Raw genomic sequence first — 16,882 nt, forward strand, 5'->3', positions numbered from 1 at the left:
GACTGAGATAGTGACCAGCCCCCTCCCTGCTGGGTGGATTTGGCACCAAAACACAGCTTCTGGGAAGTAAGCAGTGCGCTTCTCTCCATGTACGTTCATGTGCAGTGAGTCACCACTTCACATAGCTGCTGTGCAGAGTCTACAGAAAGACTTGAATAAGGCCACTTGAAAAGTGACGCAGTTTTGTTGATTTTTCACATTAAAAACCCAATGATTTCTGTGTACAGGTTCATAAATGTAAGCTGTCACATATCATAACATGGAAAATATACTCAAACGATGACAAATTTTAACTTTTTCTTTCATAATTAGATACGTAAATGACACTTCTCATCACTGTTTCATTTCTAAGAAAAGTGAGGGTTGTCTGGAGCAGATCTCTTCAAGTGGAAACTTACTCAATCGTAGACAACCATGAACTCGATCTCAATCTCAATCGAATCTTTGTGATCTGAATTGTTTTGTTACTCTGAGGGGGCAGGGTCTCAACCCTGGACCCAAAAGTCAAAAAGCGGCCCACAAACCTCAGCACACAGTTAGAGTAACATCCTTCAACTTGTCGAGAGCTTTTAACTGTACGCAGAATTTGGGGACACAGCAGCCATGCCTAAGCGAAAGATAAACTTGATGGAGGTTTGGCGCAGGAATCGTGCTGCTCACCCGAACAGAGCTAAGAACCTAAAACTATGGCCGCATCAACTGTAAGTTTGTTAAAAAATGTTAAAACAGGTTACTTGTTTGGTATATATACACCACTTGATAGCGAGCGATGCTCATTGTTGTGGAGCTCAAACATCTTTTGTTGCGACAGTGCTGTGATAGTAATAGTGCTTTAATTGTAATGTACAGTTTAGTTAAACTGGAATATTATGCTTAGATTTAGTTTTTAGTGATGTCTTTTTTTATTTTTCTATGTCCTGAAAAAAGAAAGAGCCTTGTATATTAGACTTCTTGAAATTTTAACTTTATTTCTCACAGTTCTGAAAAATAAAGTCATCTCACTATATGGCAAGCAAAAGAAAAAAAGAAGAGTATATTTGTGTTATTTCAGAAGTTTGGGGTTGGTAAGATTTTTTAATGGCTGCATTTATTTAATCAAAAATAAAGTAAAAACAGCTATATTGTTAACAGTTATTATAATTTCAAATATATTTTTTATGTAAAATGTAATTTATTTCTCTGAATTTGAAATAAATACAGTAAAAACAGTAATATTGTTAACAGTTATTATAATTTCAAATATATATATAATGTAACATGTAACTTATTTCTCTGAATTTAAAATAACCCTTTTCTATTAGTAATTTTTTAAGTATTTTCTGTCTATGATGCCAAAGCTGAATTTTCAGCATCATACTCCAGTCTTCAGTGTCACATGATCCTTCAGAAATCATTCTAATATACTGACTTAATGCTCAAAAGACATTTCTTATTATTATTGTCAATGTTGAAAACTGTTGTGCTGCTTGATAATATTGGTGAATACATTTTTTTTTCAGGATTCTTTTATGAAAAAAGTTGAAAAGAACAGCAATTATTTGAAATAGAATGTTATGTAACAATATACAAATATTTGAATTTTGATCAGTTTAATGCATCGTGATGATATAAAAGTATTAGTAGTGTATAAAATCGTTACCTTGGAATTATAATGTTATATCTCACATTTTTGTCAAAATTGAGTTATTACCATATTCTTATTCTGTGACAATTTATTTACATTATGTGGTGTTTCTTTTGTAATAAGCTGTGTGCATTGTGGGCCTTCTTTAAGAAAACAAAAAGGTTTCTATCTACAAAAGTCTATGACACGCAAAAACTTTAAAGCTCAATATCTCAAAACTGCTCAGAATGCAGATAGAACCTTATAATTCCTTGGCGGCATAATGTCACTTTAACTCTATATAAAATATTTCAGAATAACCTGTTTTATTTTTAACTCATAAAAACTTTTGTATGTGTGCAGAAATAAAGCTGTGACGGTAGATGCTATTTATAATATAAAATATTAATACATTTTGTCCCCACAGGGCACAATTGAGAGACCCCGAAGTGGTGGCAGCCCTCCTTCAGCAGAATGTCAAGATGGCGTCTACTCCCTCCCACAGGCACCGATGTGTTCCACCCTTCACTTTGGAGTCGCTCGCCGAGATCGAGCGGCGGATGGCAGAAGAGGCCGCCGAGCAGGAGCAGATGAAGGCCCAGAATGTCGAGGTGCCTGAGGAGGATCTGCCCAAACCCAGCAGTGATTTGGAAGCAGGAAAGGCCCTACCGTTCATCTACGGAGACCCTCCGCCGAATCTCCTCAATGTTCCTCTGGAAGAGTTGGATCCATTCTACAAAGCAAAAAAAGTCAGTGGCAAAAGCGAAATATCAAAGCCCAGATGTCAATAAATATTTACAAATCTGGCTTATCAGAACAATATTTATACTGCAAGAGATTTTGTGTCCCTTTTTTGTTTTGCAGACGTTCATCGTGATCACCAAAGGGAATACAATATACCGATTCAATGCTGAACCTGCATGCTACTTTCTAAGTCCATTCAGCCCCATTCGACGTGTGGCCATAAGAATACTCATACATTCATATCCTTCAAATAACCCATGAAAATAATAATTATATATAATGTCATTTTATATGTATATCAACATATAACAATGTTCTCCATCTGTTCTTTGATTTCCATATATTATTTGGGTTGACATCTTAACTTTGTGTAATGCTTTGACTTCTTGCTTAATTTAGAGCCACAAGTCATTCCTCCTAAGTTTTCCTTTACTTCACAACAAATTATTTAGCATGTTCATCATGATAACCATCTTGTCAAACTGCGTGTTCATGACGATGGGTGACCCTCCAGCATGGAGCAAAATAGTAGAGTAAGATTTGCACCATATCTCCAAAATCTATTCCAACATTCTTTAAATACTCAACACCACCAATGACAATTGATCACAGAGCAGCCATTCGTTATTTCTATCTATCTATCTATCTATCTATCTATCTATCTATCTATCTATCTATCTATCTATCTATCTGTCTATCTGTCTATCTGTCTGTCTGTCTGTCTGTCTGTCTGTCTATATCTATATCTGTCTGTCATGCTACCTGTACTGTTCTATTCTGATTTTAAAAATATTTTCTAAACTCTGCTTTTCTAGTTAAAAATTATAGTCACAAAAACGTGAATATCAATTCGTTTTAATTCCGCTTCTTTAAATTTTAATTACAATTCTCCATTCTCACAACTAATTTAATTCAAGTTCAGGAACAATAAATGACATTCTTACAGTTTTTCTCAGATGCTTTGGTGCATTTCTCGAATCATCCTTAATATTTGCAAAGACGTATATGCATTTCTCAAAACAATTCATACAAACAGCACCCCACAATGGATTTCCTGCAAAAGCCTGTAACTTACACAAAATCTTTAGTTCATCTCTCAAAAGTAAGTATTTATGTCAATGAACATATCAGTGCAATCAGAATGAAAAGTCCTTGTGTCATTGTTCACAAACAAGATAGTCGAAATGCTTAGTCATGTTGTCAATATAACACTGCACTCTGTTAGTATTACCTGATGTAAACTATGACAAGAGTTTCGTCACTCAATGGCTGGATGTCTAAGTGGTGCCCAAAATAACATAGGCTTTATAGACAATTGGAAAAATTTTTGGGGCAGACCTGACCTGTTGAAAAGAGATGGTGTTCATCCCTCCTGGGGTGGTGCCGCTCTTCTCTCTAGAAATATGGCACAGTCTTAGAGTTCGTACTTGACTAACTGGGGCCCAGGTCAGGAAGCAGACAGACTGGCTAAACCGACTGTCTGCTAGCCGCCTCACGCCACAGAAGTCAGTTAACTCTCAGCACATAGAAACTTTTCATAGAAACCTAGAAATCACACTATAGAGACTGTGTCTGTTCCCCGTACTAGAAAATACAGAAAACATCCAAACCAAAGTAATAGTAACAATTTAATTGATGTTCAACAAATAAAACAACAGATATCATACAGATAGACACATGATAAAGCTTGGCTTATTGAATATTAGATCCCTTTCTACAAAAGCACTTTTTGTAAATGATATGATCACTGACCATAAACTAGATGTGCTTTGTTTGACAGAAACCTGGCTAAAACAAGATGATTACATTACTTTAAACGAGTCTACACCACAAGATTACTGTTACAAACATGAACCGCGTCCAAAAGGTAAAGGGGGAGGTGTTGCTACAATTTATAGCAATATTTTCAGTATTTCTCAGAGGTCGGGTTTCAAGTATAATTTGTTCGAAGTAATGGTGCTTCATATCCAGAGTTATCCAAAGAAACAAGTGTTAATGATAAATCCCCTGTGATGTTTGTACTGGCTACTATATACAGGCCACCAGGGCACCATACAGACTTTATTAAAGAATTTGCTGATTTTCTATCTGAGTTAGTGCTGACTGCAGATAAAGTCCTAATTGTTGGTGATTTTAATATCCATGTTGATAATGAAAAAGATTTGTTGGGATCAGCATTTATAGACATTCTAAACTCTATTGGTGTTAAACAACACGTGTCAGGACCTACTCCCCACATAGCAATTTTTCTTTGGCCCAGTTCCGGCCCACACAATCAGCTTTTGCTTGGCCCACATACCGCAATGACTTACGGTCCTAGTGTGTACCAAGTCTGGATTTCAGACAAGGGCCACACATGGGCCAGAACTGGCCCAAGTCTCAGCCAAGTTAATTACCCATAACTGGCCCTGAATTGGGCCAGTTCTGGCCCATGTGTGGCCCTTGTCTGGAATCCAGACCTGGTCCACACTAGGACTGTAAGTCATTGCGGTATATAGGCCAAGCAAAAGCTGATTGTGTGGGCCAGAGCTGGGCCAGAGAAAAATTGCTATGTGGGACCATACCTGTATGACCATAGCTGGCCCTTTTCTGGCCCAGACAGCAACATAGTGTTGGCCCAGATCCTAGTGTGTACCAGGTCTGGATTCCAGACAAGGGCCACACATGGGCCAGAACTGGCCCAAGTCTCAGCCAAGTTAATTACCCATAACTGGCCTTGAATTGGGCCAGTTCTGGCCCATGTGTGGCCCTTGTCTGGAATCCAGACCTGGTACACACTAGGACCGTAAGTCATTGCGGTATGTGGGCCAAGCAAAAGCTGATTGTGTGGGCCAGAGCTGGGCCAGAGAAAAATTGCTATGTGGGCCGGAGATGGGCCAGAGAAAAATTGCTATGTAGGATCTGAGGTCCTGTATGACCATAGCTGGCCCTGTTCTGGTCCTATATGCTGGACCAGAAGGGTTCCACATGTCAGCCTCAACAAAACCATAACCAAGCCACTTGATACACACCCCTCCCAGATGAATAGTCACAACAACGACAATCTTCTGAACAAATATTTAATCATGTTTAATCAGCAAACCAAGTTGAATGAATCTCACACCTAACATACAGTATTGTCAGTTCACACTTTCACAAAAACTATAAAAACATGCTTATTTGTTTTGCTTGGTCAGTGTGTTCACCCTGTTGGAGTATGGCAGTGTGAATTGGCTTTTAGGTGCTTTGGAATACAAAAGAAAAAACAGTAAAAGAAATATATATTTCTTTAATGTACACGCAATTAACACAAATTTCTTAAATAAGGTAGTTTCTCTATTTTTGCAGTATTCAAGTGTTCATGTCCCTGAATAATATCTGCATGAACCTAAGTCTGAAGAGTACAGATATCTAGTAGACAGCAATCCTTGTGAGTGAGAAGTCTGGTGTGGAGGCTGGATCTGGAACCGACTTCTGTCCAGGTTATCCGTCTTCACGAACTGCCCTGAAATACAATTCAAACAAACAATGTAGTGTGAGGCTCTTACATTCACAATGCTCATTTTGGCTTCAGTGGTGAAGTGTGCAGACAATTCTGCTGGACTGAAATTTAGTATTTGGTGAACAGTCTTCGAGAGTGCAAATCATATTTTAAGTTTTAAGTATCTCTCAGGCACGCGTGAGGTTTCCACGAGCAACAAAGTCTGCATGAACAAAAATTTCACTACATTTAAAGTTTAGAAAATAATAGACAGACCGTTACAGTTTGAAGTGAGGTGCGTTCACAGTACTGGTTCTGTCTTACCATCATTAATTTTAATTTCAAATAACTTTTTTATTATCATCTGTGTCTTTTTTTGAATTATGATTGACCCCTCTGTAGGTTGTTGTGTATGAAGTGTCCTCAGAGCAGAGTTAAACAAGATGGCCTTGTAGGACATACAGGAACCCAGACAGCAACATAGTGTCGGCCCAGATCCGGCCCACATCTGGCCCGCGTGAAATCCATGCGGGCCAGATGTGGGCCGGATCTGGGTCGACCCAGCTTGCTGTCTGGGAAATATTTGATATTTATTTGATATATTTTTTTATATTCTACAAACTTTTGAATGTTTGAGGTTTTACTTACTAGTCAGATGGTTTATGGCGCTTTGGAGATGTTCTTCGACAGGAGATCCGCTCCGCTCCAGCTCTGCAGCACAGCCATCAGCATGGAAGAATAGGAACAGTATGTCACATAGCCAACAAAATGTAGTATATGATGTCAGGATTATTAGAAATAAACAAACTACAGCAGAGGTGAAATGCAATAATAATAATAATAATAATAATAATATACAAAACATACAAAAAATCTTAAGATACCAGAATTCATATTTTTAGGTTTTACAGATGCATGATGATATAGTTGAAATATATTGTGAAAAATTCATATAAAGTTATTTAATAAGATTTCTCAGATCACCTGTGTTTCCTGTATCTCTGTCAGCAGCTCTCATTACAAATTTTCTTGTAACTTCCCCTGTTTTAGGTATTTTTTTCTGACGCTCCTGAAATCACAGTACAATTTATCAATATTTGTTTGCAATGAAAGATCAAAACGTGTTTGAAATAGTTTCAGCCCATTAGGTCATGTAAGTGACGTCACCGATTGACCCCCACAGTGCAGACTTTTAGGTTAAATTAATTAGCTTATAGTGACTTCCATTTATCTATTGACAAAGTATCAGCAAAACATTTACAAAACTATCAAAGCCGCTCATCTACACATAAAAGGTGCTTAAAAGCTCAAACGTTCATTAATAAGAGCTCAAATGTATAAGTTACCTTACCTCTAATTGTTAGCCTCTATAGTTAACGGTTGTGATGCTAACGGTCTTTTTGAAGACACTATACCACTCCTGTAAAGTAAAGATTCAACAGAAACGTGTCAGTAACATGTAAGAAAGTGTCAGGAACAGTTGTATGTATTATTTGTGTAACTTTAGGGACTAAACTTACCTGAAAGCAGTGAAAACAGCAGAGAGACAGCTTCTCGCTACTTGTCAGCTGAGTGAGTTGACGCGCTGTTACCATGGTAACCTCCTCCGCTTCAGTTTAAATGCGAAATGCTCAACGCGCGCGCTCATTGGCCGTCCACACGAACGCGGTTATTTTCAAAACAGCAGCTTTTTCTATGCGCTTTGGCTGTTCGTCCTCACGCAAACGCTGCACGCGGTCACTGAAACCGAACATTTTGAAAACTCCTGCCAGGGTGAAGATTTAAAAAAAACTCTGGTTGCAGTGTTAAGCCGCCTTTCCACTATAGCCGCCTTTCCACTGCACACGACATTCGGACACGACTGTAGCATTTCTCCCCCTAGTGGCAGTCGCACGGAACTTTCAAACTGGTCGTGCAGCAACCGTTACCTCGGCATATTCACCATGGTAAAATTAATCATTTTAATGAGTATAATTAATGTATGAATGCATCAAATCAAATGACTTCCGGTCTGTCGCTTGTCGTTCGTCGGAGATAAAGCCGCCTTTCCACTATCTCCGACGAACGACAGACCGGAAGTCATTCATTTCGAATGGAGAGTAGCACGGGAGCTGCGTGGAGTTCCGATCATATGCCTATGCGGAAAATTCGGATCCGATTTGAGCTGCAGATGCGTTAAAATATATGAACTTCTGCGGCTAGACCGTATGCGCCTGCCCGACCGGATGTGATGTATTCTATTAAAAACTATGAACGTAAGTTTAGAATTACCAATATTTTGTTCACTTTAACATTATTCTTTAAACACTTTTTCTGTCAAATGGTGCTTTAGAATAGTTATGGCAGAAATAATATGTTGATATTTATAAAAATAATTATTTATGTTGATTAGCCCCATAAAACCTACTATGTTTTTATTTTGGGGGTCATTTGATTTGTAACGATGCATTCATACATTAATTATACTCATTAAAATGATTAATTTTACCATGGTGAATATGCCAAGGTGACGGTTGCTGCACGACCAGTTTGAAAGTTCCGTGTGACTGCCACTAGGGGGAGAAATGCGACAGTCGTGTCCGAATGTCGTGTGCAGTGGAAAGGCGGCTTTCCACTATCTCCGACGAACGACAAGCGACAGACCGGAAGTCATTCATTTCGAATGGAGAGTAGTGCGGGGGCAGCGGCTAAGACTTCCGGTCTGTCGCTTGTCGTTCGTCGGAGATAGTAGAAAGGCGGCTAGTGGAAAGGCGGCTTATCTCCGACGAATGACAAGCGACAGACCGGAAGTCATTCATTTCGAATGGAGAGTAGTGCGGGAGCTGAGTGGAGTTCCGATCATATGCGTATGTGGAAAATTCGGATCCGATTTGAGCTGCGGATGCGTTAAAATATATGAACTTCTGCGGCTAGACCGTATGCGACCGCCCGACCGGATGTGATGTATTCTATTAAAAACTATGAGCGTAAGGTTAGAATTACCAATATTTTGTTCACTTTAACATTATTCTTTAAACACTTTTTCTGTAAAATGGTTCTTTAGAATAGTTATGGCAGAAATAATTATTTATTAAATCATTATTTATGTTGATTAGCCCCATAAAACCTACTATGTTTTTATTTTGGGGGTCATTTGATTTGTAACGATGCATTCATACATTAATTATACTCATTAAAATGATTAATTTTACCATGGTGAATATGCCGAGGTAACGGTTGCTGCACGACCAATTTGAAAGTTCCGGGCGACTGCCACTAGGGGGAGAAATGCGACAGTCGTGTGCAGTGGAAAGGCGGCTTTATCGTGTAGACAGCAAAACCGGAGTTTTTGGCTTGTGACGTCGGAGCCTGCGCTGTTATCTCCGCCTACTTGAAACTTTGTCACGCTTCTGATTGGCCAACATGGCCTAAAACACATCAAAGTTACGCATTTACATAAAAAGTACAAAAGTCAAATAAAATGCCCTGAAATTTCATCATGTATTGTTTAGTAGGTCCACATCAAACTGTAAATTGAATGAGAATATGAAAGCAGTGAATGCAAAACATTGTTTGAAGTCAGTTGTATATAAATAAAACAACAGGATATACTATTATAACATATAATATGATATCATATGAGGCATGAATATAATTTCACATGTAAACACAATTAAACACACAATATGAGCTTATGTTATGCATTTTAAAAATATATTTTATATACAATATATTTAACAGTGTTTCACATATATGTGAATTAGTGACGCGTGGATGGCGGTTACATCCGCGGGCGCTGCGGATAATCCGCGGGTCGGGTGGGTCGGGTAATAAAATATTGCATTTTGATTATTTGCGGGTGGGTCGCGGGTGGATAAGATAAATCATTAATCATGCAAATTTTATAACTACATTTTCTAAAATATGAACGTGTTTTAAATAGGATACAGAAATTGAATAAACTGTAAATCAACATATTAAAGTTATTCAACAAAACATTATTTAGTCAAGAGCAGTGAGGGATTTCCTCTGTCTTTTGTTGTTTGATTAACATTAATAACAGACGGCACAGCTTTATTACGCTGCTGTCACAAGACCTGTTTCACAGATCCAATACTTATACATATGCGTTTTCTTTCGCAATTTAAGACAAAACCGACATTATGAAGATACTCGCCAGGACGACCATTTTGACGTTATTTTGTGTGTATTTGGCCACTTAAGCGCAACAAGCTTTGTTTGTTTGTTCGCAGCGTAGCGCTTTGGATGTGACTGCAGCGCACAGAAAAGCGCCTCTGGAGCGCACGAGTACCGAAAGACTTAAAAAGACGTGCAAATAATACATTTCTGTGACGATGCAACAATGACCGATTAGGCAATTGACAATTCTGTCAACTGTACCGAAACGCGAGCTAAAGTCTTGTATCGCAGCGTGCAGCAGCACTAGATGAGCCGATGTGAAGAGAAGGTCAAAGAGAGAAGACGCAGTACAGCTGAATCACTCACGCTGTTTTCAGATGACTTGTGTGAATTTATTTACTCATCTAACCTACACGCTATATTGAATAAATGTTTTGCAGGAATTTCCCTCATTTTAAAGTCGAAAGCTGCGGGAATATATGCGCAATCCCACACCGAAATTCAGGACCTCCTGATTAAGCGTAATTCTACTGTAGGCCTACATAGAATTGTGAAACATGACTTTTCCAAAACTTTCTGTGTTTATTTATTTTTCCAAAACTTTACAGGCCTGGAAATTGCTGTTTTAAAATCCCATGACTTTTCCAGGTTTTTCATGACCGTATGAACCCTGAATGCGACGATCGGGTGCGGATCGGGTGCGGTTATCTAAGGGTGTTTTCACATATAGTTCGTTTTAAGAGAACCAAACCCAGTTCACTTAAAGTGAACCAGAAAGGGAACCAGCCGAAAGTGACCTCAGTCCTTTTGGTGTTCACAATGTAGTGGACTCAAAAGAGAACCAAGTTCTTTTTTTGTTCACACCACAACTTTATAAGAACTCAGAGCCCAGCTTTCTTTGCAGCAGTGGATTTTGGGTATTCAAATGGCATCTTCACATGTTGTCATCACATGCATGTGGCACATTTTGAGGCAAATGACAAACAGAGAAGGAGTCAGACAAAGCAGAACCAGAACTAAAGGAATGCATCTGAAAAAAACAGGAAAGGAAGAGGATAGCAACTAAAAATAATTTTTTCTTCCAACACTATCAACAACTGCTGCTGCTTGCCACACTTTCACCTTCGACAACATTTGTGGGACAAGCACAAGCGCTTGCACCCAAAATTTCATCCAAATCTTCGTAGAAGGGACAGGAATCCTTTATTTCCGCGGACTCTCCACTTCGACGGATTTTGTCCCAGATGGCAAGCCTCCAGGTACACATGTCAAAACGAAATGCGAAGCGGGCCGGGATCTCATTGCTTTCGCATATCATGAAGATATTGAACCACAAACGGACCCACAAACGAACCGTACTCAGACCACCTCCGGAGGTGGTCTGAGTACGGTTCGCTTTTGGGTCCTTTTAGGGGGGTCTGAGATCACATGGTTTGTTCACATATACACGCTGAACCGCTCTGAGAGCTTTTGAAAGGGTTAAACGAACTAGGTGTGAAAACACCCTAAATCAGACAAAAATATAGGTGCGGGCGGTTGGCGGGTGGATAATTTATTTGAAGCTGCGGATTCGGGTGACGTTTTAGCTCATCCGCGCATCACTAATGTGAATATATTACCTTTCTGTATGGGAAAACATTGGCATTTTACTCAAAAATATTTGAAATGGATTTTAACAACCTGATCTCACAGAATTCCGTGTAATGTTCACAGACTTAATTAACCTCCGAATCTGTGGTGGCATCACGGAATCGCCGAAAATTCCGTGATGGGCTCACAGAAGGCATCAGCCGTGGTCCATGCACGGATTCACTGGTTCAACACCAGCGCTGCATCGGACCACGTAAAAAGAGTGACTCCGATGCAGTAATACTTTCACTGGAGTACCTGACCCCACCCCTACCCTAAACCTACCCAGTTCTGAACAATAATGATGACGATAAATTTCCCAGTATCGCGTCGGCATATAGATGCTAAGGGTTTCCGTGCGTGGAGCACGGCTGATGCCTGTCACTGACTTACATTGGTATCACTTCTGTGAGCCCGTCACGGATTTTTTTCTGTGAGCCCATCACGGAATTTTCGGCGATTCCGTGATGCCACCACAGATTCGGAGGTTAATTAAGTCCGTGAACATTACACGGAATTCTGTGAGATCACGTTGATTTTAAATGTGGGTCAAGATCGGCAATACTTATGTGGCCCACATATCTACATTTGACATCTGGCCCATGTCTTGTGTGCCGTCTTAAATCCGGTACCACCTCTGCCAATCTCGGGCCATGTTTGGTCCACATGCTGTATGCCAGTGCCGGATGAATGGCAGATGAATATATGAATATATGAATATATATATATAAAACAACAGAATATATTATTCTATAATATACTATATAATATCATATATTATATAATATCATGAGGCATGAATATAATTTTGCATACAAACACATAATAACACACAGTATGAGTTTTATGTTATGCATTTTAAAAATATATTTTCAAAATATATTTAACAGTTTCACATTTATGTGAATATATTACCTTTCTGTATGGGAAAACATTGGCATTTTACTCAAAAATATTTTAAATGGATTTTAAATATGGGTCAAGATCGGCAATACTTATGTGGCCCACATACCTGTATTTGACATCTGGGCCAAATACTGCATTTGACATCTGGCCCATGTCTTGTGTGCCGTCTTAAACCCAGTACCATCTCTGCCAAACCGGGGCCATGTTTGGCCCACATGCTGTATGCCAATGTTGGATGAATGCCAGCTGTGCCAGATGCATGCCAAATCTGGGCCAAATTTGTTTGCTGACTGGGTCATTGTCGAAATCATACTCTAGATTTAATACTGTCACGTGGAATTGATGTCAGTGGCATTGAAATTTTGCAGCAGAGCGATGATATCTCAGATCATTATCTAGTCTCCTGTATATTCCATATAGCTAAAGCTGTAAAGCCAACTCCTTGTTACAAATATGGTAGAACCATCACTTCTACCACAAAAGACTACTTTATAAATAATCTTCCTGACTTATCTCAGTTCCTCAGCATATCCAATAGCTCAGAACAACTTGATGATGTAACAGAAACTGTGGACTCTCTCTTCTCTAGCACTTTAGATACGGTTGCTCCTTTACGCTTAAGGAAGATTAAGGATAAGAGTCCAACACCGTGGTATAATGAGCACACTCGCGCCCTAAAGAGAGCAGCCCGGAAAATGGAGCGCAGCTGGAGGAAAACAAAACTAGAGATATTTCGTATAGCTTGGCGGGAAAGTACCCTATCCTACAGAAAAGCATTAAAAACTGCTAGATCTGATTACTTTTCGTCTCTTCTAGAAGAAAACAAACATAAACCCCAGTATTTATTCAATACAGTGACTAAATTAACGGAAAAAAATAAAGCATCAACAGGTGTTGGCATTTCCCAAGAGCACAGCAGTAATGACTTTATGAACTACTTTACTTCCAAGATCGATACTATCAGAGATAAAATTGTAACCATGCAGCCATCAACTACAGTATCGTATCAGATAGCGCACTATAGATCCCCTGAGGAACAATTCCACTCATTCTCTACTGTAGGAGAGGAAGAATTGTATAAACTTGTTAAATAATCTAAACCAACAACATGCATGTTAGACCCTATTCCATCTAAACTACTAAAAGAGCTGCTTCCAGAAGTGGCTATTATTAATTCATCATTGTCATTAGGATATGTCCCCAAAACCTTAAAATTGGCTGTTATTAAGCCTCTCATTAAAAAAACTCAACTTGACCCCAAAGATCTAGTTAATTACAGACGATCTCGAATCTCCCTTTTCTGTCAAAGATACTAGAAAGGTAGTATCCTCACAATTATATTCCTTCTTAGAGAAAAATGGTATCTGTGAGGAATTCCAGTCAGGATTTAGATCGTATCATAGTACTGAGACTGCTCTCATTAGAGTTACAAATGACCTGCTTCTATCATCTGATCGTGGTTGTATCTCTTTATTAGTTCTACTGGATCTTAGCGCTGCGTTCGACACAATCGACCACAACATTCTTTTGAATAGACTAGAAAACTTTGTTGGCATTAGTGGAAGTGCCTTAGCATGTTTCAAATCGTACTTATCTGACCGCCATCAGTTCGTAGAAGTGAATGAAGAGGTATCATATCGATCACAAGTGCAGTATGGAGTACCTCAAGGCTCAGTACTAGGGCTGTTACTTTTCACGCTTGTTACCCTTGGGAGATATTATCAGGAGACATGGTGTTAGCTTTCACTGTTATGCTGATGATACTCAACTCTATATTTCTTCGCGGCCCGGTGAAACACACCAAATTGAGAAACTAACGGAATGCATAGTCGATATAAAAAACTGGATGACGAGTAATTTCTTACTGCTAAATTCTGAAAAAACAGAAGTGTTAATTATCGGACCTAAAAACCCCACATGTAATAACCTAGAACACTATCTAACACTTGACGGCTGCTCTGTCAATTCTTCTTCATCAGTCAGGAACCTAGGTGTGCTGTTTGATAGCAATCTTTCATTTGAAAGCCATGTTTCTAGCATTTGTAAAACTGCGTTTTTCCATCTCAAAAGTATATCTAAATTGTTACCTATGCTCTGAACGTCAAATGCAGAAATACTAATTCATGCGTTTATGACCTCAAGGTTAGACTATTGTAATGCTTTATTGGGTGGTTGTTCTGCACGCTTGGTCAACAAACTACAGTTGGTCCAAAATGCAGAGTCCTTACTAGAACCAGGAAGTATGACCATATTAGCCCGGTTCTGTCAACACTGCACTGGCTCCCTATCAAACATCGGATAGATTTTAAAATCTTGTTAATTACTTGTAAAGCCCTGAATGGCTTAGCTCCTCAGTACTTGAGCGAGCTCTTATCACATTATAGTCCTCCACGTCCGCTGCGTTCTCAAAACTCTGGACGTTTGATAATACCTAGAATATCAAAATCGACTGCGGTCGGCAGATCATTTTCCTATTTAGCACCCAAACTCTGGAACAATCTACCTAACACTGTTCGGGAGGCAGACACACTCTGTTGGTTTAAATCTAGATTAAAGACCCATCTCTTTAGCCTGGCTCACACATAACACATTAATACGCTTCTATTATTCAAATCCGTTAAAGGATTGTTAGGCTGCATTAATTAGATCAACCGGAACCAGGAACACTCCCCATAACACACGATGTACTCGTTACATCGTAAGAAGAATGGCATCTACGCTAATATTTGTCTGTTTCTTTCTTATTCTGTTTCTTAGTCCGTATCCGATCAGATGGTGGATCAGCACCAAGAGATGTCTGCAGCCCTGATCGTCAGCGGAGACCAGGACACTTATATGAGCCCCTGAGACATAAATTTTAATTATAATAAACAAACAAATATATATTATAAAAATAGACAGAGAAACAATAAATTCATTAAACTATACATTACAATTATAGCAAATGAATAAATCATTTAAATGAAAAACTTCAAATAATGAATAAAACACAAATATAACAAATACATTAAATTATAAATAAAAATGCTCCATCGGGACAAGACCATGGGAATCAGATAAGCCCTTTACACAATCTGACATGGCTGCGGTTGGAATTGAACTGTGGGTTTCGTCTGGCCCCCCGACTGAGCCTGGTTTCTCCCAAGGTTTTTTTCTCCATTCTGTCACAGAGGGAGTTTTGGTTCCTTGCCGCTGTTGCCCCTGGCTTGCTCAGTTGGGGACACTTCATTTCTAGCGATTATCGTCGATTTGATTGCATAGATAGTATTTAAACTAAACTGAGCTAGACAATGACATCTCTGAATTCAATAATGAAATGCCTTTAACTGAAAATTTAGAAAATTGAGTGTTTAATCTTATCATTATACATTACTGACACTCTATCCTCCAATTTGATACTGTTAAGTGCTTTGACACAATTTGTATTGTTAAAAGCGCTATATAAATAAAGGTGACTTGACTTGACTTGACTTGACTTGACTTGACTTGACTTGAGAGTTACTGTATTGAAATGCAGAAGGCTGTGCTTCTTATGTATGCCATATATCCTTTCAAATGTACAAATTTACACATTACTGTATGTGAGATATTGATTGAAAGAGACTGTTTCAAAATGTTTGAATAATTGAGGATATGGTTGATCTCCCAATATTTAGCTGCACCCTTCAGCCATCGTAAGGCCATGATTGACAACGTGGTCCACAACAGTGGTCCTTATTTCATCTGATATGTGCCTCTGTTCTTGGCTTCTTCTGCCTCTTCCTCTGTTTTGCCTCTGTATCCTCCACCATGCATCTTTACTCCTCCTCTTCTTCACAGTTTATGACAACTAGATCAACCATTTTGCATTTAATAACTTGTACGATGAACTAATGACTAGATGTTTTGAGAGGTAAGACTATAGCACAGAGAACTGTATAATACATTTTGAGCAACATGAGATTAGCAACTGAAAATGTAGGAAACCGCAGACAAATGTACATAATCAGTTGCAAGAATGTACCAAAGCAATCGCAATTTGTTCAAAAGAATGAGAAACTGCTTTTATGATGTGCACAAGTGACTAGATGATGTGGAGGTTGAACAAGTAGTTTTGAGAATTTCATTTCTGATCTGATAAATGCACCAAAGCGACTGAGAAAACCTTGATATTTAATGCTCTTGACATAAAATCCACATTAAATGATCTAACCGGCAACGTAAAGTGGAAGTTATTGAGACACATTTATATGCCTTGATTGTTTATTGTGTAATTTGGTCCCTCTTAGGTACGTTTTCACTGGCATCTACACCTTTGAGGCGCTTGTGAAGGTACTGTCCAGAGGCTTCTGCATTGGTGATTTCACATTCCTGCGAGATCCATGGAATTGGCTGGATTTTATGGTCATCTCCATGGCGTAAGTATGACCCTGAATGACTAT

At 38.9% G+C, this 16,882-nt stretch overlaps 1 protein-coding gene and 1 long non-coding RNA gene across 3 annotated transcripts; one reads left to right on the top strand and one right to left on the bottom strand.

Moving 5' to 3' along the window:
* Window positions 1–551: 551 nt before the first annotated feature.
* scn4ab (sodium channel, voltage-gated, type IV, alpha, b) lies at window positions 552–16,862 on the top strand. The gene is made up of 5 exons (XM_058768242.1): window positions 552–701; window positions 2,031–2,352; window positions 2,468–2,586; window positions 2,791–2,880; window positions 16,730–16,862. Exons 1-5 carry the CDS (start codon window positions 604–606, stop codon window positions 16,860–16,862), a joined length of 762 nt encoding a protein of 253 aa, XP_058624225.1. The 5' UTR covers window positions 552–603.
* Window positions 5,690–7,601, bottom strand: LOC131537863 (uncharacterized). Of its 2 annotated transcripts, XR_009270414.1 has the most exons (5): window positions 7,328–7,601; window positions 7,159–7,227; window positions 6,792–6,876; window positions 6,456–6,518; window positions 5,690–5,831 (listed from the first exon to the last, which is right to left on the bottom strand). It is a non-coding gene; the product is annotated as an uncharacterized LOC131537863 (long non-coding RNA). The 2 variants fall into 2 exon arrangements; XR_009270413.1 differs by having other exon boundaries at window positions 7,159–7,601.
* Window positions 16,863–16,882: the final 20 nt, after the last annotated feature.

Source organism: Onychostoma macrolepis, chromosome 03 (assembly GCF_012432095.1).
Source record: "Onychostoma macrolepis isolate SWU-2019 chromosome 03, ASM1243209v1, whole genome shotgun sequence".
In the NCBI taxonomy this organism is placed as follows: domain Eukaryota; kingdom Metazoa; phylum Chordata; class Actinopteri; order Cypriniformes; family Cyprinidae; genus Onychostoma; species Onychostoma macrolepis.

What these genes read in the sequence shown, in the direction of transcription:
- scn4ab (XM_058768242.1), top strand. Translation starts at nt 604, where the DNA reads ATGCCTAAGCGAAAGATAAACTTGATGGAGGTTTGGCGCAGGAATCGT. An exon ending in AAACTATGGCCGCATCAACT is followed by an intron (nt 702 to 2,030) that starts GTAAGTTTGTTA and finishes TTGTCCCCACAG; the next exon opens with GGCACAATTGAGAGACCCCG. An exon ending in CATTCTACAAAGCAAAAAAA is followed by an intron (nt 2,353 to 2,467) that starts GTCAGTGGCAAA and finishes TTTGTTTTGCAG; the next exon opens with ACGTTCATCGTGATCACCAA.